This window comes from Chaetomium fimeti (genome assembly GCF_033439085.1).
Source record: "Chaetomium fimeti strain CBS 168.71 chromosome Unknown B0H64scaffold_4, whole genome shotgun sequence".
NCBI classification, from domain to species: domain Eukaryota; kingdom Fungi; phylum Ascomycota; class Sordariomycetes; order Sordariales; family Chaetomiaceae; genus Chaetomium; species Chaetomium fimeti.
Genome location: NW_026944332.1, coordinates 726947 through 745446, shown reverse-complemented (window position 1 = coordinate 745446; position 18500 = coordinate 726947). Strand labels below are relative to the sequence as shown.

The 18500-nt window shown below is 55.7% G+C and overlaps 5 protein-coding genes across 5 annotated transcripts; 3 read left to right on the top strand and 2 right to left on the bottom strand.

Annotated features, from left to right (window-relative positions):
- Positions 1-334: 334 nt before the first annotated feature.
- On the top strand, positions 335-7389 carry B0H64DRAFT_474300 (uncharacterized protein; the record flags this gene model as incomplete). Its single annotated transcript, XM_062808045.1, has 1 exon — positions 335-7389. One exon carries the CDS (start codon positions 335-337, stop codon positions 7034-7036), a length of 6702 nt encoding a protein of 2233 aa, XP_062658825.1. The 3' UTR covers positions 7037-7389.
- A 46-nt stretch (positions 7390-7435) lies between these two features.
- Positions 7436-8245, bottom strand: B0H64DRAFT_459298 (adenylate kinase-domain-containing protein; the record flags this gene model as incomplete). The annotated part of the gene is made up of 3 exons (XM_062807440.1): positions 7436-7567; positions 7624-7932; positions 7996-8245. 3 exons carry the CDS (start codon positions 8243-8245, stop codon positions 7551-7553), a joined length of 576 nt encoding a protein of 191 aa, XP_062658824.1. The 3' UTR covers positions 7436-7550.
- A 1322-nt stretch (positions 8246-9567) lies between these two features.
- On the top strand, positions 9568-13733 carry B0H64DRAFT_323747 (uncharacterized protein; the record flags this gene model as incomplete). Its single annotated transcript, XM_062800627.1, has 6 exons — positions 9568-9972; positions 10024-10331; positions 10438-10574; positions 10860-12216; positions 12299-12781; positions 12980-13733. Coding segments are annotated over 6 exons (3444 nt in total), but the record flags the coding sequence as incomplete, so codon positions are not given.
- Positions 13734-15678: 1945 nt separating this feature from the next.
- On the top strand, positions 15679-16397 carry B0H64DRAFT_394961 (uncharacterized protein). The gene has a single exon (XM_062803720.1). The coding sequence runs from the start codon at positions 15711-15713 to the stop codon at positions 16266-16268; it is 558 nt and encodes a 185-aa protein (XP_062658822.1). The 5' UTR covers positions 15679-15710; the 3' UTR covers positions 16269-16397.
- Positions 16398-16447: 50 nt separating this feature from the next.
- B0H64DRAFT_432082 (uncharacterized protein) lies at positions 16448-17425 on the bottom strand (the record flags this gene model as incomplete). The annotated part of the gene is made up of 1 exon (XM_062805998.1): positions 16448-17425. One exon carries the CDS (start codon positions 17423-17425, stop codon positions 16550-16552), a length of 876 nt encoding a protein of 291 aa, XP_062658821.1. The 3' UTR covers positions 16448-16549.
- Positions 17426-18500: the final 1075 nt, after the last annotated feature.

The following is an 18500-nucleotide window of genomic DNA, read 5'->3' as shown; positions in this document are numbered from 1 at the left end:
CACCCTCCCGCCCGCTGGGCTGGCTGGTCCTTTGGACTGCGCGCCAGCTGGTAGACATGCTGTCGAGTTCATGGAAAAGAAAATGGAAATAAGACAGCGGCTTTCCGCTACGCGCGGAGTTTCGGGGTTAACAATGGTACTTCGGGCATTCTGATTGTTTACTCGTCTACCCTTGGGACTACCTAATTAAGAGCAAAGCATTAGCATCGAAACAAGAGGTCCGACTTCTACGTCGTGCAAAGAGAAGCTGCAGTCAATGGCTCACCGACACACACCGCGGCATGGCGCCGCCTCTGCGGTTCCCTCGTCGCGCTTGTCGCCCAGTGGCGTGTCCATGGCCACATCCAAGCCGGCGTCCCAAGATGACCACCGGCAACATGGGGTCCGTAAAATCGGCGATGGTATCCCGGGCTTTCGGACCTCATTCGGCGCGTCGGGCAAGGGTGGCGGTGCTTTCCGCCCCATCGGTGACAACTTCACCGTAAACCCGGCCAACGGCACCCTCTATCTTGCGATTCCCATCCCAACCTCACCCACCCGAGGCGGGTTTTGCCCGAAGCTGAAGCTTGCTTATGATTCCGGCTCGGGCAATGGGCCGTGGGGTTTCGGTTGGAGCTTGGGTTTTCCTTCTATCCGCCGCAAGACCGCTCGCGGTATCCCGCGGTATTTCGACAGCCACGACGAGGACGACGACGACCTTGTCCTCCTCAACGATGACATCGTGCCTTGTGTCAAGAGTGACGGGAAACTCGATGTGAGGACCGATGTGGCGAGTGACTGGACCGTCGTTCGGTACCGCCATAGAATCGAGACACAATCCCTGCGCATCGAGAAGTGGATCAGCATCGCGAGAGGCACCGAAGACATGCATTGGCGAACCATCACCGCGGACAATGTCACGAGCCTGTATGGATATGACGACTCTTGCCGCATTTTCGACAGCTCTGGGGGCGGGAAGCGCATTGTCTCGTGGTTGCTCGGCCGGTCCTACGACCCCTGGGGAAACGCGATGGAGTACAGCTACAAGCAAGAGGACGGCGTGGGGCTAGTCGGCCCCGGACAGATCCCACCCCTGTGGGAGGCAAACCGCTCGGAGGAGTCCAGGTGCCGGCAGAAGTATCTCAAGCGCATTCGCTACGGTAACCGAGTCCCCAACAGGGATCTCGGAACTTGGGAAGCCTCGTCTTCCTGGCCCACTGACTGGATGTTCGAGGTCGTTTTTGACTACGGCGAGCACGGCGCGGATGGACCATCAACCACAGAGTATCGTCCATGGGAGGTTAGGCAGGATCCATTTTCAGTCGGCAACATCGGTTTCGAGCTGCGCACCTATCGCCTATGCCATCGCGTTCTCATGTTTCACCACTTTCCAAACTCGGAAAAGCTTCCCGAGACCCTTGTCGGCTCAACATCCTTTACGTACGACCAGTCTCCCCGGGGGTCCTTTCTTTCCGGGCTCGTTGTTACCGGTCACGGCATGGAAGACGATGAACACGCGAGCGAGTCTCTACCCCCCTGGTCATTCCAGTACAGCACTACCCCCGACCCCTCTGAAGTCGGAGCGCTCGGAGCCGAGGTAGCCAACTTGGTGGATATCATGCCCAGGGCTGGCGCGTCGCCATCAGCTGAATGGATTGACCTTGACGGAGAGGGCATCCCCGGTTTGCTGACTCGTCTGCGGGACGGAACGATGCTGTACCAGCGCAATGGGGGTGCTGGATCGTCGCCAGATGGCGGGTTGCAACTCGGCGCCCCAAGACTGCTTGACCAACAGCCGTCACTCGGCCGCGGTGGGCTGGGAGAGTTCCGAGACCTCGACAAGACCGGCCGGCTTGACCTCGTCAGCCTTGACCCGCATGACCGTCAGCCCCGGGGATTCTACGAGCGAGACACATCTGACACTTGGAGCGAGTACTCGGACATGACTGACCTATCCGTCACGGACCCCGATTTGGAGAGGAGTGTCATGAAGATTGATGTCACTGGCGATGGGACGACTGACCTGTTGTGTGGAGAGGGAGACGGCCGTGACGTGATCTGGCGGCAGTCCCTTGGAAAGAAGGGGATGTCCGGGTATCGCAGCACCCCAAGTCGCAGCTCGAGCTGTTGCAACAGTAACCGCCTTCCACGCCTTGCACAAAACCCCAAAATCACTCCCCACGCCCAGGCCTTTGCCGCGGATATGACAGGGGACGGCCTTGCCGATGTTGTCGAGGTCTCGGCTAACAAAATCACATACTGGCCCAATCATGGCCACGGGCACTTTGGCGACGCAGTCGAGATGGGTAATTCACCAAGCCTGGAAGACGGCGAGGGCGGTAGTTTTACGATAGAGCGTATACGGCTCGTCGACGTCGACGGGAGCGGCACCACTGATCTTATCCATCTCCTCCCCGCTGGCGGAGCCCACCTCTACTACAACCAAGCTGGCAACTCATGGAGTAACCCGGTCTTCATAGAAGACGTGCCCAAGATTGTGTCGCCCTCGTCCGTCTTCACCTTGGATATCCTGGGTCAGGGCACCGCGTGCCTCTGTTGGGTTGACACTTCCAACTCGTCGGGCTCGACCCAAGTCCGGTATCTGGACCTCATGGGCGGCGTGAAGCCACACCTTCTGTGTCAATACGAAAACGGTCTGGGCGCAGTGCGGGAGGTGAACTACGCTCCCTCCACCAAATATCGTCTGGATGATGAGGCGCGGGGCCAGCCATGGACCAGGACGCTCCCCTTCCCTGTGCACTGCGTATCCCGCGTTCACGCCATGGATTACATCACCGCAAATTCCATGACCACGGACTATGTCTACCACGATGGGTACTACGACCCAGTGGAGAAACACTTCGCCGGGTTTGAGATGGTGGAGGAGTGGGTGCGGGAGACGACCACGCTGGGGGAGGGGGAAACGTACCAGTCTCCAGAGACGCGCACCGCAAAGTCATGGTTCAGCGTGGGGGATGGATTGAGCGTGGACCAGAGTCGTTTTTTGTCTCCGCCCCTGGTGTCCTCGGCCGTCCAGCAGCCGGCTGGCGAGGACCCGGCCCAAGCCCACCGGGCGCTTAGGGGAAACAGGATTCGGGTTGAGATCCTTGGTCGCGATGGGACCGAGAAAGCCGACAAGCCTTACACAGTCGAAGAGTTCACATATGACATTGTGCAGCTCCAACCACGTTCCACCACCGCCAAGTTCCCTGTGTATCGAGTCTCAACTCGCTCAACCACCCACTCGCAGTACGACCGGCACGCCGATGATCCGCGTGTGAGCCACAAGGTGGTGATTCGGTCGAATGCCTGGGGCGATCCGGAAGCATCCCTGGACGTCGTGTACCCGCGCGCTACCAAGCACGCGGTTATCGCCGCTGGGGAGTTTGAGGACATCAAGCTGGACCAACTTGCAGGGAGCATGTTGCTGACCAACATCACGTACACAAACGTGGTCGACGAAGCGCATTGCTTCCGCAAACCAGTGGTCTGGCAGAGCTTGGATTACGAAGTCCGGAAATTCCAATTTCGTGGCGTGATCGACGTCGACAAGATCCGCCAGCTTGACTTTGGCGCCCTGCCGGAGGAGGAAGGCAGCTCTGGTCCTTGGAAGGCCCTCAGGTCCGGCGAGAGAAGCTTTTTCAGCAGATCAGACCTCTCCAGCCACCTGCCCGGCGGTGAACTCCAACCCTACTCAATCCTTGAGCAATCCTTCACTCTCGCTTTCACGCCAGCGATTTTGTCGGAGGTACAACGAGGGCTTCGGACCAATGGTGTATCAAACTTCTTCGATGACAATGAAATCTTGTCGGAGGGTGGTTTCATCGACCTCGATGGAGATGGCAACTGGTGGGCGCCATCAGACACAGCTAGCTTCGAGGCAACACCAGGAAGTAGCGTGCTTGAGACGGCTAGGAAAGCATTTTACACGCCAACCGTGTTCACTGATGTTTTCGGTAACCAGACATTCCTTGAATTGGATGCCGACTCCTTGCTGGCTGGTAGCACCACGGACGCCGTTGGGCAGCGCGTGTCGTTCCGAAACGACTATCGCCGCCTCCAACCTCTGGAGATCACAGACGCAAATCTCAACGCTCAGCGTGTCTCCGTTGATCCACTTGGTCACACAACTGCGGTGGCAGTCCTCGGCAAGGGGTCAGACCCGGCTGGGGACAGCCTGGAAGGAGAGATTGCTGCTAGAGCCGGTGATGTGGTCTCTGCCCTTGATCACTACTCTCATGATATCGGCAAGCAGATCCTAGGAAATGCCGGGAGCCGGGTTTTCCTTTGCTTGGACCGCTTCGTGCAATGGAAGTCTCAGCAGGCACGCCACCAGCCCGAAACCACGGGGACCATCCCACCCGCCTGCATCGTGGAGATATCTCGCGATGCCTCGTTCCGGAAGTCCGATAATCCCACCATTCGAGTCGCGGTTACATACCTTGGTGGCACCGGACAAGTGATCCAGAAGGTGAGCCTCGCCGACTCCAAAGACACAGCAAAGAGTTGGCTGGTACAGGACCTTTCGGCGACGAGCATGTCCGGGCAGAAGCTGCGCACCTTCCAGCCGTTCTTCGTCAGCTCGCCATCCTTCATCTCTCCGAAGCGCCTGGTGGCGGCAAATGCAACAACCAGCTTCTATGACCCCCTTGGTCGCAACGTTGGCCACCTCTATCCAGATCACACTTGGTCGAAGACGGTCATCACGCCATGGGCGGTTGCCGAACACGACGTCGGCAGCACGGTTCTTTGCGCCGACCCTCAGGATGATTTGGATATTGGTCTTTACTTCTCCCGGATCAAGTCTTCCCGGTTCCTTCCTAGCTGGCACGAGACTGCCAAGAAGAACGGTGATGCATCGACACAGCTGGCTGCAACTAAGTCTGAGGTCTATCAGGATAGCCCGACTGTCACGCACTATGGCCCCCATGGTCTCGCCATTCGCTGGGTGCTCCAGACTGAAGCTGGGACGCATACTAGGGGTTTCAGTTACGACCACTCAGGAAACAAGATTCGCGAGACCGACGACCTTGGGCGTGTCGTTGAAACCAAAGTTTACGACCTCCGTGGTCATTCGATTTGCTCCTCTGGGATGGACACCGGAGAGTCCTGGGAGTTGCGCGACGTAGATGGAAAAGACCTTGTCTCGTGGAACAGTCGGGGTATCGGCTCTCGACGCACGTATGATGCGCTCCGTCGAGAGGTTCAGCGGTGGACCTACGGCGACGGCGCCGGTGAGGCCAAACTTTCGGTTGAGATGATCTACGGCGAGGCCTGCACGGTGGCAACGGAGCACAACCTCAAAGGCAAAGTCTGGAAAGTCAAAGACCAGTCAGGTCTCCACGAGAACGCGTCTTTTGACATTCGCGGCCGCTGTACGAGGCGGAATTTTCAGCCTGCCGACCATTACAAGGGCGAGGTTAATTGGCAGGCTGGCCCCCCGTTGATGGATACTGTGTTTTCTGATGAGGCAGTGTTCGATAACTTCGGCCAGCTGCTTGAGGAGCGAGATGCACAGGGAAACAAAATCCACAAGGTCTTTTCACCACTCGGCCATGTTCAGCAAATTGGCTTCCACCGGGAAGGCGGCCAGGACTCTAACGCCATACCCATCCACAGCGCCACTTTCACTGCCGACGGATTACCCCTATTGACCCATAGTGGGAATGCGGTCGAGACACAGTACATGTACGATGAAACGTCTCGCAGGCTCCTTTCCCGGAAAACGGTCCGCGGCACTGGAAAGCAGGTGGAAACTCTCGAGGACCTCTCTTTTGCGCATGATTGCTGTGGTCGCCTGGTCCACGCTGTGGACGCCTCCAAACAGGAGATTGTCGTTGGTGCCAGCCAGACCAAACCCGAGTGGGGGTACTCCTACGACGCTGTCGGCCAGCTCGTTGAGGCGACAGGGAGGGCTCAAGCCCCAACCTCTCCCAGCACGCAACTACGAGCGCACAGCGCCGAGACGCGGGAGGAACGACCGTCCACAGACGCGAATCGTCTGTACACCTACCGCGAGTCGTACACGTACGATTTGGCAGGCAACATCACTCAGATTACTCACACTCCGGTGGACGACGAGTCGCTGTCGGGCTGGACAAGAGACTACCTCTACCAGGAGCAGAGCCTCCTCAGCAGCGACGGAATGGCCAAGAGCAACCGCCTCAGCGGCACAGTCGTACACCCGGCACGCAAGCAAGACCCCACCACCCCTGACAACAACGACAACGACAACAACAAACCGCAACCAGACAACCCCCAACAAGAACAAGAAACATACGCCTACACCCCCACCACCGCCGGCCGCATCGGGCACATGACCTCGCTGCCCCCCTCCGCCGCCGAACTGGCCTGGGACCCGCGCAGCCTGCTCGCCATGTCACGCACCCCCACTACCACCACCACCACCACCACCACAACCGCCATCACAAACACCACCACCACCGCGGCGACGGTGGCGGGCCCCGAGACGACGTACTACGTCTACGACCACACCGGCCGGCGCGTGCGCAAGGTGACTGAGGACGTGGCCGCCGGCCGGCGGGTGCGGGAGACGTTCTGGTTGGGGGGTGTGGAGATTTGTGTGGAGTGTGGTGATGATCGGGCGGTGGGGACGGGGAGGGGTGTGCGGCGGTGGACTGCTGAGGTTGATGGTCTGGCGTATATGGAGACTGTTGAGGGGGCTGGTGATGGGGTGGCGGTGCGGTATCGGGTTGGGGATGGGATGGAGGTGGACGAGAAGGGGCGGGTGGTTTCGCGCGAGGAGTATTCGCCGTTTGGCGCCGTGGCGGCGCGGTGGCGTGGGGAGGAGGGTGATGAGCGGGGTGGGGAGGGAGAGGGTGCGGGACGGCGACAGATGTGTGGCGGTTTTGGTGCGCAGTACCGGTGGGATGGTGAGACGGGTTTGTATTATTCGTGCCGGACGGGGCGGTACTACAGCCCTTGGTTGGGCCGCTGGACGGGCCCTGACCGTCGCGGTGGTGCCGATGGGTCAGCGAACCCGTACCAGTACGTGCTCAACGATCCTGTGAACTCGGCCGCGCTGGAAAGTGCATGAGTGCCCGGGTGGGGTAGGGGTGGAAGAAGGAATTGGACAACTCAGGACGGGGGATGGATTGGTGTGCAGGACGTCTGGCGGATTACGAGTCTGTTTGGGTGCTTGGGATCCTACTTCCCCGTGTTCACTGAACGGGGAGGAAGGCCGCCGCTACGGGGGGAACTGGAGGGGATACACATGCATAGCAAGTTAGTACAACCTCGCTCATTCCCCTTGGACAGCATGTGGCGCGATCTGAGCTACTGTTTCTTTGCCGGAATGATGGCCAGCCCGGTAATTTACATCTCCGGAGTAAGGGTCTCCCGTTGCCACCACACGTGTTTACCCCAGGTAGTAACGCGACCTTAACCTGTAGAGTCTGTGGAAATCGTAGCTTTAAGGTTTCCACTCCCTGTCCGGGTCAGCTCCTCCCCGTCTGAGCGACTTCTACATCCTTATTTGTCCATAATGGCTGCTAGATATTGCATTCCCAGTTTCCTCTGTCCAGCAATGGTCTAGGAGGCTGTGACGCCGCCTAGGCCGGAACCGGTTCTGAAAGTAAGGTCAGGATCACCATGCTCGCAAGCCCCGAATATCCAGATACACACCTGTCCGCTTCTTGACCACACCGTCTAAAATGGCGTCTACCTGGAGCGCAACGGCGCCGGGTTCTTGGTCCGAGTTGACGGTGTGGAGTTTGTTTCGGCCTCGGAAGTCATCGATCACCTCGCATGTCGTTTTCTGGAAGGTTTCGATGCGCTTTCTGATGCTGTCCGTGTTATCGTCAAAACGATTGCGGTCAGACAGCGTGAGGCGGTCTATCATTGTGGATTCTGGGCAGTCGAGAACGATGAGGAGGGTGATGGGACCGATCGATTCCACAAAGTAGTCGTACCGCTCCTTGTCGCGTGGGAAGCCTTGAGGAACAGTGCAGTTAGCTTTCGGGGTGTTCTTGACCACGCGTAGAACAACCAACGTACCATCAAGAATGAAGCCATGCGTCCCTTGTGCTAGGCTTCTTAACATGTGATCTCTCAGGATGGACACGATTATTTTCGTTGGGCCAAGCCTGCCAGCAATCATGTTTTCCCGGATCATGTCGGCATACTGACTGCCCGGGCGATTTACTTCCTGGCGCAGCACATCTCCGATGCTGATGTGGGCGAGGTCGAATTTCTGCGAAAGCATCTGGCATTGCGTTCCCTTCCCAGATCCAGGACCACCCAGCATGCTGATAATCACAGCTTCCTTCAAGGCAGCTCGGGACCGAGTTGAGCCGTCAGGCATGTCAGCACGAGTTATGGCCATACTGCGCAATAGAGTTGTGGACGAAGGAGGTGGTGGCGAAGGCGATTACACAGTTAGCAAAATAAAGTCGTTGCTTGCGCGAGGAGGAAGGTGGGAAGTGATGGATGTCATGAAACTGGCAGGCGTTGGGAAACACATGGTCTTGGTCACGTTACGTACCTAGGTACCTAGGTAGGTAGGTAGGTACCTACCTCGGTACCAGGTAGTGAACAAGTAAACGCTTTCCATCCGTACGTGCATGCGGAAAAACAAGAGCTCGAAATCCCACACCTTCCATGTATGTACCCCATACCCCAGCCGGGAGTTCCTGTGGACTTCCCGTACTCCACCCAGACAATGTGTGCCGTGGTTTGGACTGCTGCTTTTGGCGGGCGCGTGGCCTCAAGTTTCCGCAGTCCAGGCCGCTCCTATAAGTACATCTCGGGCACGTGTCCCCTCTCGGTGTTAACATTACCCGTGCAGTACTAGTTAAGCCCAAGGCACACATATTCCCTTAGGCGTGGGCGGAAGCCGTTGCTAACTGGGCCGCCAACATATACATGATGTCGGACCTCCACACGATATCCCGGGCGAACTACGACCAGCCCATCGGCTAGACAGCCTTTGATATCTACATGTACCGCACCGTCAACGAGTCCTCTCTTACCACCGTCGACGCTAGTAACAGGTAGCTTGGTAACTGCTACAACTCCTAGCCCTTCTTCCACTCGTCGATTAGCCGAATAACTAGCACGGGCTCGGCTACAACGCGATACCTGCGTCACTGATGTTACCGTTGTTATGTAGTAGTCCGTTGGTTTTGTACTAATTGCAGATCCTTATTCGGGTTCTCAAGCCTTGGCCCTTGTTATGAAGCCCCAAGCGTATTGGTGATGCTTCAGACCCCCACCACACGTCGCGTCTCCGCCAATGAGAGTAGTAGAGAGCTGATAACGCGCCGCCAGCAAAGCAAGCCACACACGACAGCGGCAGCAGCGGGCGGGGTAAGGACTGGGCTGCGACAAACACTGATGGGCTGTCTCTCTTCTACCAACATCTCGTCGCTCAGGGGTTGTCAACCACCCGACTAAGCCGTCGACCCCATTTGCTCTGTTGCAGGTATCGAAATGACCGCAGTCAAGGTCAGACAAGAAGGATTCACAGAGCTCTCTGAGGGCGGGCCGGAGCCGATTGCTGAGTTTGACACCCGCATGCCGCTTGGGAGCTTGGGCATCAAGATGACTGACTGAAACGTTCCAAATAGTCTCGTCTTCGTTCACGGTCTTCAGGGCCACCCCGAAAGGACATGGACGTACGGAAAGATGGAGAAAGAATCCAAGCTGGCGAAGCCCAAGAATCGGTTATCCAGGCTCTTTGCTCGCAAGAGCCACGCTGAAGACCACTCCGATGAGCCTGCCTGCAGCGCCACTGGCACGCCGCCTCTCTTCTGGCCGCACGAACTCCTCAGCAAGGACTGCCCAAACGCTAGGGTTCTCACGTACGGATATGATTCTCAAATATCAAACTTCTTCAAAGGCCCCGCCAACCAGAGCGGCATTCTTGCCCATGGCGTCTCTCTCATGCGCGCGCTCGAGGTAGAACGACGAAAGTGTCGCAAACGACCCATCATATTCCTTGTGCACAGCCTGGGCGGACTCATATTGAAGCAGGTGAGGACTTTTGGCCTGGACGAGGGAGCAGAACTGATCCGCCGAATTCAGGCTCTGAGTCGGTCCAAGACCGCCATGGCCGATCAGCATGGTCTACGTGATATATACGAGTCGACACACGCCATCATATTCTTCGGCACGCCACATCGCGGGTCTTCGTACGCGAAGATGGGCGGTCTGGCGCGAGACATTGCCGTCATTGCCGGTTTCGATGCCAGAGATACAATCCTCCGATCTCTCGAACCCGACGCTGAAATCTTAACGATACTAGGCGATGAGTTCGCGCGGATGCTTCTTGACGGCTCGTTTAAGGTTCATTCGTTCCAAGAGGGTATGGGGTTTACGGGTGCTCACTTCTTGTCGCGAAAGGTTAGCGGTGCCCAACCTGCTAAATTCAACACCATCTGACTTCTGACACCTGGTACATATTGTCGACAACGAATCGTCACGGCTGGGCGACGCCAGGGAAACCACCGACTTCATCAATGCGAACCACATGATGATGTGCAGGTTCCGCGACCCGCATGATCCGGGATATAGGAAGGTGAAAGGCGTTGTGACCCAGTATCTGGACGAGATTCAATCCGCCCAAGCGCGAGAGGGTACGCAATTCGGCGACACTACCTACCTAGATACGTAGCTTATGAAGTTTCTCGTTACTAAGCAGTAGCAGATGAGCAGAAACAGAGATTACTCTCGGAGAGTACGTATCATCTACCTACCCTGTTCAACGGGTGTTCAATTGCTTACCCTGATTCATGATAAGACGTTGCCCGAGAGAAAGGAAGTAGGTAGTGGCACTCGACCTCTCGAGCACTGAGATTTCTGACTTCATAGGACTGGAACTCGAACGGTCAAACCTTATCCGTGGTTGGTGATGTGCTGAGATTCACAGATGCCACACCGCAAAGCTGATCGATTCTTAGAAATCCGCACCAGCCTCAGGGCGGCACAAATTAACGAGAGAGTGGGCGAAGTCGAGACAGCACACGATCATACATTCGACTGGGCATTCTCCCCATCCGAAACTGGTTTCCCGGAATGGCTCCAGGGCAATGACGGTCTCTTTTGGATCACAGGGAAGCCAGGCTCGGGGAAGTCGACACTCATGAAATATTTGCATCAAGACGACCGCACCAAGGAGGCTCTTGCGCACAATGGTCGGAAGATCCTTGCCATGCCTGAGTTCTACTTCCACGCCAGGGGCGCGGAGAGTGAAAAGTCATTCGATGGCCTCCTAAGATCGCTCTTCTACCAACTACTATCGGAGGTCCCGGAGCTGGTCGACTCCGTCGCCGGCATTTACAACGAGTTCAAGGAGCAGGGTCTCCCATGCCCCTGGTCCCTCCGCCAACTCCGAACCGCCATGGACAATCTACGTCGACAACAAGTTGAAGGCTGTATTTGTGTTTTCATAGATGCCTTGGACGAGTACTCGGGTCCTAGGGAGGACATTGCCGACTTCGTTAAGCGCCTCGCCTCTCCCGTCGATGAAGGGGGCGTTGCCAAACTAAAACTCCGAGTATGCGCATCTAGCCGACCAGAGACCGCTTTCGTCTCGAAGCTAAAGGGCATACCGAGTTTTGCTATCCACAATTGGACGCAGACAGATATCATGCAATACGCCTCTGATAGGTTGGCCGAATGCGACAGACCTGGAACTAACATTATACTGGACGACATCACAAGCAAAGCGGACGGCGTCTTTCTCTGGGTTAAACTTGTTCTTGACGAGCTCTGGCAGCCCCTTTGCAACGGTATGCCGGTAGAGGAAGCACGCACCAAGCTATCCGAACTCCCCACGGGCCTCCCTGCCTTCTATGAACGAATGGTGAGGCAGATACACGAGGATGATAAGCCCGTCCTCATGGCCATGCTGGAGCTAGTACTGTGCTTTGATTACAACAATCTCAAGCCAGGAATTCTTTTGAAATACTTCTGCCTCGGCATAGACGTCATGCAACGAAAGGATCTGGCGACACCACAGGACATACACTTGACCCCAGCCGAGGATGAGAGACGGCGTCGCGAGGTAGAAAGACGCATAAAGGCCTGCTCCGGCGGTCTCCTCGAGATATCGTCGACCGGCCGCGTGCAATTCGTACATCAAACGGCGAAGTCTTTCGTACAAGATGCACACGACCTTGGCATTTTCGACGGAAAGTCTACTCGAACCATGGCATTGGCTGGCATGGAACGTATGATGCGCCTCTTCATACTTCTCGTCAAGAAAATGGATTCCGCGTAAGTAACCTTACTCGTTGCAGTAACTCTGGATACCGAGGTTGTTGTTTGATAGCATCCGTACTCATATCAGGGAACACAGAGAAAACTGGATCGGCTCCCTAGACTATTCTGGCTTTCTCGCACCGACCTGTCCAGAGCGATATCCCCACTTCGCGACTTCCGTTGTTGTCGAATTTCTCGGATGGGCATTGCTTTCTGAATGTGCTTTCGAAACAACATGCGTCGAGCTGATCCATGACTTTGATAAGGCCATGGTCACCTCCTGTGGCCAGAGTTGGCGCGACACATGGTGGAGCACCGTTGAGTGGGAGGGTAATATTGTCCGGCCGACGAATGATTGGGTTCGCGGCAATGTAAAACCGGCATCTCTGTTGGAGTTTGCAATGCAAACCGAGTTGTTTATGTTCGTCGAAATCGAACTCGAAAAGAATATACCGACAAACCCAGACATCACCCGCAACCCCAAACTCTTATTCTATACCCTGATAGGCAACGCGCTTTCTCGCTGGGAGGGGTCTCTGTTCCTTTATCATTCTCCCAAATCCTGGCTGGACTTTGCACGGTTCTTGATCGGGAAAGGCTTCAGCGTAAACGCCGTGTGGGAGATGGACACGCGTTCCGGGCAGCTCGAACTCATGAGCGCGTGCCGAGAAGAGCGACCGGAGTTCTGGACTCGAGAGGAGAACAACCGTGGGACTGAGTTGGTGCAGCATGGCGGCCGTGACTCAACAGATAGCACCGAGGGCATAGTATCTGAGAGCGAAGGATATGAAAGCGACGAGCAGGCAACCTGTTTGCACCGGGTCTCAATCTTACACTTGGCATTGGCGATAGCTTGTTGCCGGGTTAGGGTAGAGCGGTGGTATTATCAAACGGTCTACCGATTGGATATGCTCCGGGTTCTTGTGGAAGCAGGTGGCAACGCCGGTACCTCCAACTACCGGAATCACTGGAGCGACGAAAGCTTCATCATCGAACGATCTGCAGTTCACTACTTGCTCTCGTCCCGCTTTGAGACTGATAATTCGAGCCACGACAATGCAAGCGACGGGAATACCGAGGTGTCCAATGCCTTGCACAAATGCATCATCGCCTTCCTGGACCACGGGGCTGACCCAAACGCTGTCGACAGCATCGGCATCAGCGTCCTTGAGCTTGCCGTGGCATGGCACCCCTATGACTTGGTCCAAGCCCTGCTTGAAAAGGGCGCGAGGGTAACACCGAGCCTCCTATCAGCCTCTGGTGAGCCAACAGACAAAGCCGACGGGATCCTGAAGGAGCTGCGTTGGAGAAGGCCCGAATGCTATACGCCCGAGGCACGGCGCATTGCTGTGGGTTATAACCCGCACTGGGGGGTGTTGGAAGAGGAAGAGCGGCAAGGATCAGAGGTTCAACAACCACAGGAAGAGACGGACGGCGGTCTCTTGGGGGGTGTTGGGTTGCACGTCGGGAACTTGGTTGGATCGGTGAAAGATTGGACTTGGAAACGCATTGCTAACGGCCGCACGAACTGAGGAGCATTGCAAACACCATGAGAAGGAATGCTAGGCTGGGAATGAGGGAGGATAAGCGTCCAGCTCTGGTGTTGATTGACCCCCTGATTAAATATATCATGACTTCTAGCGACGGGATCGAGACTCCAGCTCAGCATGATGACCAACCGCGACGTCTTAAACTTTGTAGAGAAGAGAGTCACCGCTTATGCCAGGTATTAGCCAGAGATGTGTTAGATGTTCTCCAGCGACTAGCTACCTACTTGGGTACCTAGGTAACTCTAGGGTTTCGGGACCGATGCTACAGGCCGCGATCCGACCTCTTCCTGGCGCCAAATAGATCTTCATTCACCCCTTTCCCCAGCGGTACAGTGCTATAGGTCGAAATCATCTAAACGAGGCCATCATAATGCGCACCGTGGCTAAAACGATGGATTGCCCGTGTCATACGGCGGAGGTCGGAGCGTGAACTCAGTCTCAACCAACTGGTTCCCAATTTCGTCCCTCCCATCCTCCAACAATGTCTGAATCGGCGTAACGAAGCCAATGTTGGCAAGACACAAGGGACGGCGCACCGTTGTCTTTGTGACGCAGGGTTTTCCGATAACCAGTCGTGCTGCGCATCGCGCCGGGACATGCCGGCCGAGAGGATATCGACTATGGTGCCGTCGTAGCGGCGGACGGCGGCGCCCTAGTCTCCAGGCGCACAAAGGTAAGCGCCATCATCGAGGGCGACTTGCTCCTGGTGGTGCACGACGACCGTCTCCCGGCCGGGCCACGTATCTGAGGTTCGGACTTCGGCCATGTCGTTCGCGAGGATGCCACAGGTGATCTGTATTGCGGCGCCCTCCTTGTACACTCTACGTTAACGGTGAAACCGTGCAACAGTTCGTGGTTGACCGTTCCAGTATCGGTAAGCGCCCCAGTGCCTCTCTCATCTTCCCAATCGGAAGCATTTTATTAACCGTAGTGGTGATATTCTAGGCCAGGGAATCATGCGCTACTTCCACAAGACTGGCATTTTCCAGCCCGGTGGCCTGGAGCAAAGGGCTGGGCCGCTGATGCGGACGATAATCTCACATTCGACGGCAATGGTCTCCTGGCTAGCTCCAATTCGATGGCTCCTGGGCCGTCTGGGCTTCGGTCGGAATTGAGAAGCCTGGAAGTTTCAAGGACGGTTTGGGCGTCACTGGCCATACGCAGACTTGTCAGGATCTTGGTCAGTGTGCGTAAAGTGACTTGATCTTGCATCCGCCAGTGTAGGCTCTCCGAAGATCTCCGAGGGAATCGATTACTCGCCACACAATCACAGGACCTTGCACAGTGTACGGAGGGCGACCTCCTCCCCGTGCCGCCTTTTTTAGGCCGCTGTGATCCGCATCGCATGGATTCAAGTTACATTTCAGGTCCCAACCCAGGGGGTGGGTGGCAGGTGAGCAAAGCAACAGGGGCTGAGGGGGGGTTTTGGTTGCGACGGGAATAATAATTGAGACATCTCAAGCTACGTTAGTAATAATGCCTTTGGGAAATCAGCGCTCGGGGCCCCGACCAGCAATGCATGCGGATCCAACCATCAACAAGAAGTTGTCCGTCATCCTTTGCTGGGATCCAATTCCGTCACTGAGCCCCGCGAAGTGTGTTGAACAACACGGGTGGCGTGAATCAAGTCACTAGGTTCACAATCAGGGCTGAATATAGAGTTGTTCGGGAGGCATACAGGCTCTCGCCTTTTGTTCCTTAGTTACGATTAATCAGATTATCCGACAATACGAATGCATTTTGAATGCCCTCGGTACTGGTCTACGACAAAGCTGGCAACAAAAACAACGAACCCAGGACTCATTTTAGTTATGAAACCACGCACGATTGCCTTTCATGACTCTGGGCTTGTGAGGGCTAAATTTAGGTATATAACGCGTGGCTCTAAGTGAGTTGTAGTTCGTTTTACAATTTCTCTATGGACCACCTTTTCTCCATCTAGATGCTATATCCGGAAACATGGCCTACCACAACGACAACCGCGATAACGACGAGGACGTCGATCAGAGACTTAGCCTCGACGACATACCTCTCCAACCCCTTGACTCTGACCACATCGACCTCCCCAGCAATGCCCCGCTTGAGGTCACGCATTTCAGAGTCTCAGTCTACACCTACAAACTCGTGGGAGCAGACGTATGCTGCGGCATCTTCGTGGAGACCGACCCTTCTCTGACAAACTCCATGGGCTACCAGTTCCTGGTCCGCCGAGGCACCCCGGCAGACACCCAGATGGTCTTCAACCATGGCTATCGCCACCACCCCTTCAGACCTTTAAAAACCGGGAAGAGCATGCGGTTGGTTGGATGGGTGCCCCAACATGAGTTCCAGGAGGAAATGCTTGCCGAATGCAACCGGGTGCCTCCGCCCACACCCATCCCCGGCCAGCCGCTGGACTTGCTTGACGCCACTCGGCAATGGGCTATCACGGCTGTCAACGCAATGCTCTCTTCCAACGTCATGAGGCAGCCGCGGCCATCGGATAACCAAGCGACGGTTTTCAGGTCGCCCTGGTGAACGAAAGCTGAGGGGTGATGACGGATTGGGTCACATATCCAGTTGTTACTCATGTAGTTCTAGTTTGGATATCTATTTATTGGACCATGTACCAGTCCCATGGACTCTTCCTGTTCCTGGCCCGTGAACTGCTTCCGAACACCCTTTCCCCCGCGACTTTTCCCACCCCCTTTTTTTCTCGTTTTGTTTTTTTATTCGTTTTTTTGCCTTATCTTTTCTGCCTGTCTCACCACCTAGTAGTAGACACCGCTGAATCACTCGGCAGGTCTTCTTCTAAGGTCCTACTCTAGGATGGATTTGTGCTTTATCATCCCATCCAGTTCCGGAATGAACTCGTCCAAGATCTCCGAAATTTCGGAACCCCAACGGTCTCCCATCCACATTGCGGAGCAATATTCCCAGTAGGTTGGATACCAGCCGGCATACTCCCAATCGATAAGCACGACGACACCGTCTTCTCGAAGGATCATCTCTGATCGAAACAAACAGGCGTGGGTGAAGACCGGTTTATGCCCCTTGAAAGCTGCGTGGTAGTCCACACGAAGTTGCGGGAGCGTGTCTCGCTGTGATGGATCGACCCTCGATCCGGCGCAGCGCCACATAGCGTCGATCCACTGCTCTTCCGTCTCCTGAGGCCCCGAAATTGTAACATCATTGTGTGGCTCCCAGATCTTCACCGGATCCTCGAAGTTACACTCTCGGGTCGGCTGCCTCCAGATGCCGCCATAGTAGCCCGGGGAAGGGATACTACGCAACTCGTCTAGACCTTGGCGCAGCTGCGAAGTAATCGCCGTCTTTTGGGTAGCAGTGAGGTCACGCCATACCGAACCGAGACATTGTCCAGGGATATACTCCTGGACAATGAAGTCGTTCCCCGTTGCCTCGTCATGAAAAACCGCGTAGACCTTCGGAATGCGCAGCAAAGTAGTCGATCGCTCCACAAAAAGCATATTCTCGCCCTCCTGAAGGAGTGCTCCGTTGGATTGTCCATATTTGACAACAAAATGGACACCGACGCGGTAGACGTAGTAAGCATTGTACTCAGTCGATATGCGGTCAGTCGAAGCAAGGATATCCTCCACAGTGGGCAAGGATTCTACTCCTTCCGGGAGGGCCTTTTTTCGCGCATAGTAAGGTATATTCGTGCGTGTGGCCATGGTGTCTAGCGTGCTTTCGATGTGGGTTGTAATGCTTCCGGGTTCGACAATTGTGGTTACAAGATGAGACTAATCAAGGTGGGTGTTTGGACAGAAGGGAAAACTGCAACTAAGGAACGTGGTAGTTTTATATAGTCATCCCACCCCTATTTAACTGTTATGTTATCAGCGGGATCTTGTTATGCACAATGGCTATTGTATACTCTGAACTTAGAAGTGACCTAGCAAACAAAAGAATTATTTAGGTCGGCTCAAAGCCAGCGCGGCCCGATGGTGTTCAACCCGCCTCGGAGGCGGCACGCACCAAGGCGGGTAGAAAGGGTGTTGGAAGATTGCGAATGCCGATAAGAGCTGGGTATAACCTCACTCGGCCGCGCCCAATCGTAGCTACATGTCCATGTATGCCATGCCGTTGGGGATCATCGTGTAGGAATAGTCGAAGTCGTACTTCGATCGCCCGCCATCTCCATCACCCCAGCCCGGCCACCCCCTCGCCCTCTTCGCACAGTCGATTCGGCCTCCCACGTACGGTATATGTGCGTGCCGGTCAGGCCTAGTTGCGGCCTCCGTCGCTCTCGGGGTGACTCGGTGAACCGCGCGGCACGACAGGCCGAGCTGCCCCAGTTCGCCCAGCGGTCTATTTCGTTTTGTCCTGACCCGGTGGGTTCAGTGTCGATGGAGTTGGCTGAAAGGGTTGAGACGGAGGAACGAAGTAGGGGGTAGGGGTTACGGGGCCATCGGCTTATCGTGATACTAACGATGGTCCAGGACATCGCATAAGAGGCGCCAGGGAAAGAAGTGCTGGGTGTAAGGAAGTTATCCACATGTCCTAGCTCCCAAGGAGGGAGGGGCCTTCTATGTTAGTAACTTACATTTCCTTTCTCCAACCGGCGGTGTTAAGCCCCGCTCCGAGGACGGTATATATGCCTAGGGGCCAAAGTTTTCAGGTAGTACTGACGACGGCTGGAAAGAGCGATACGGATACATCGGCTATGGACCTTTCTGACCGGGTAGTAACTGCGCTTAAACTTCATGTAACAAATCCCCTGATGGTCTTGAAGGCGTTCTGGATCTT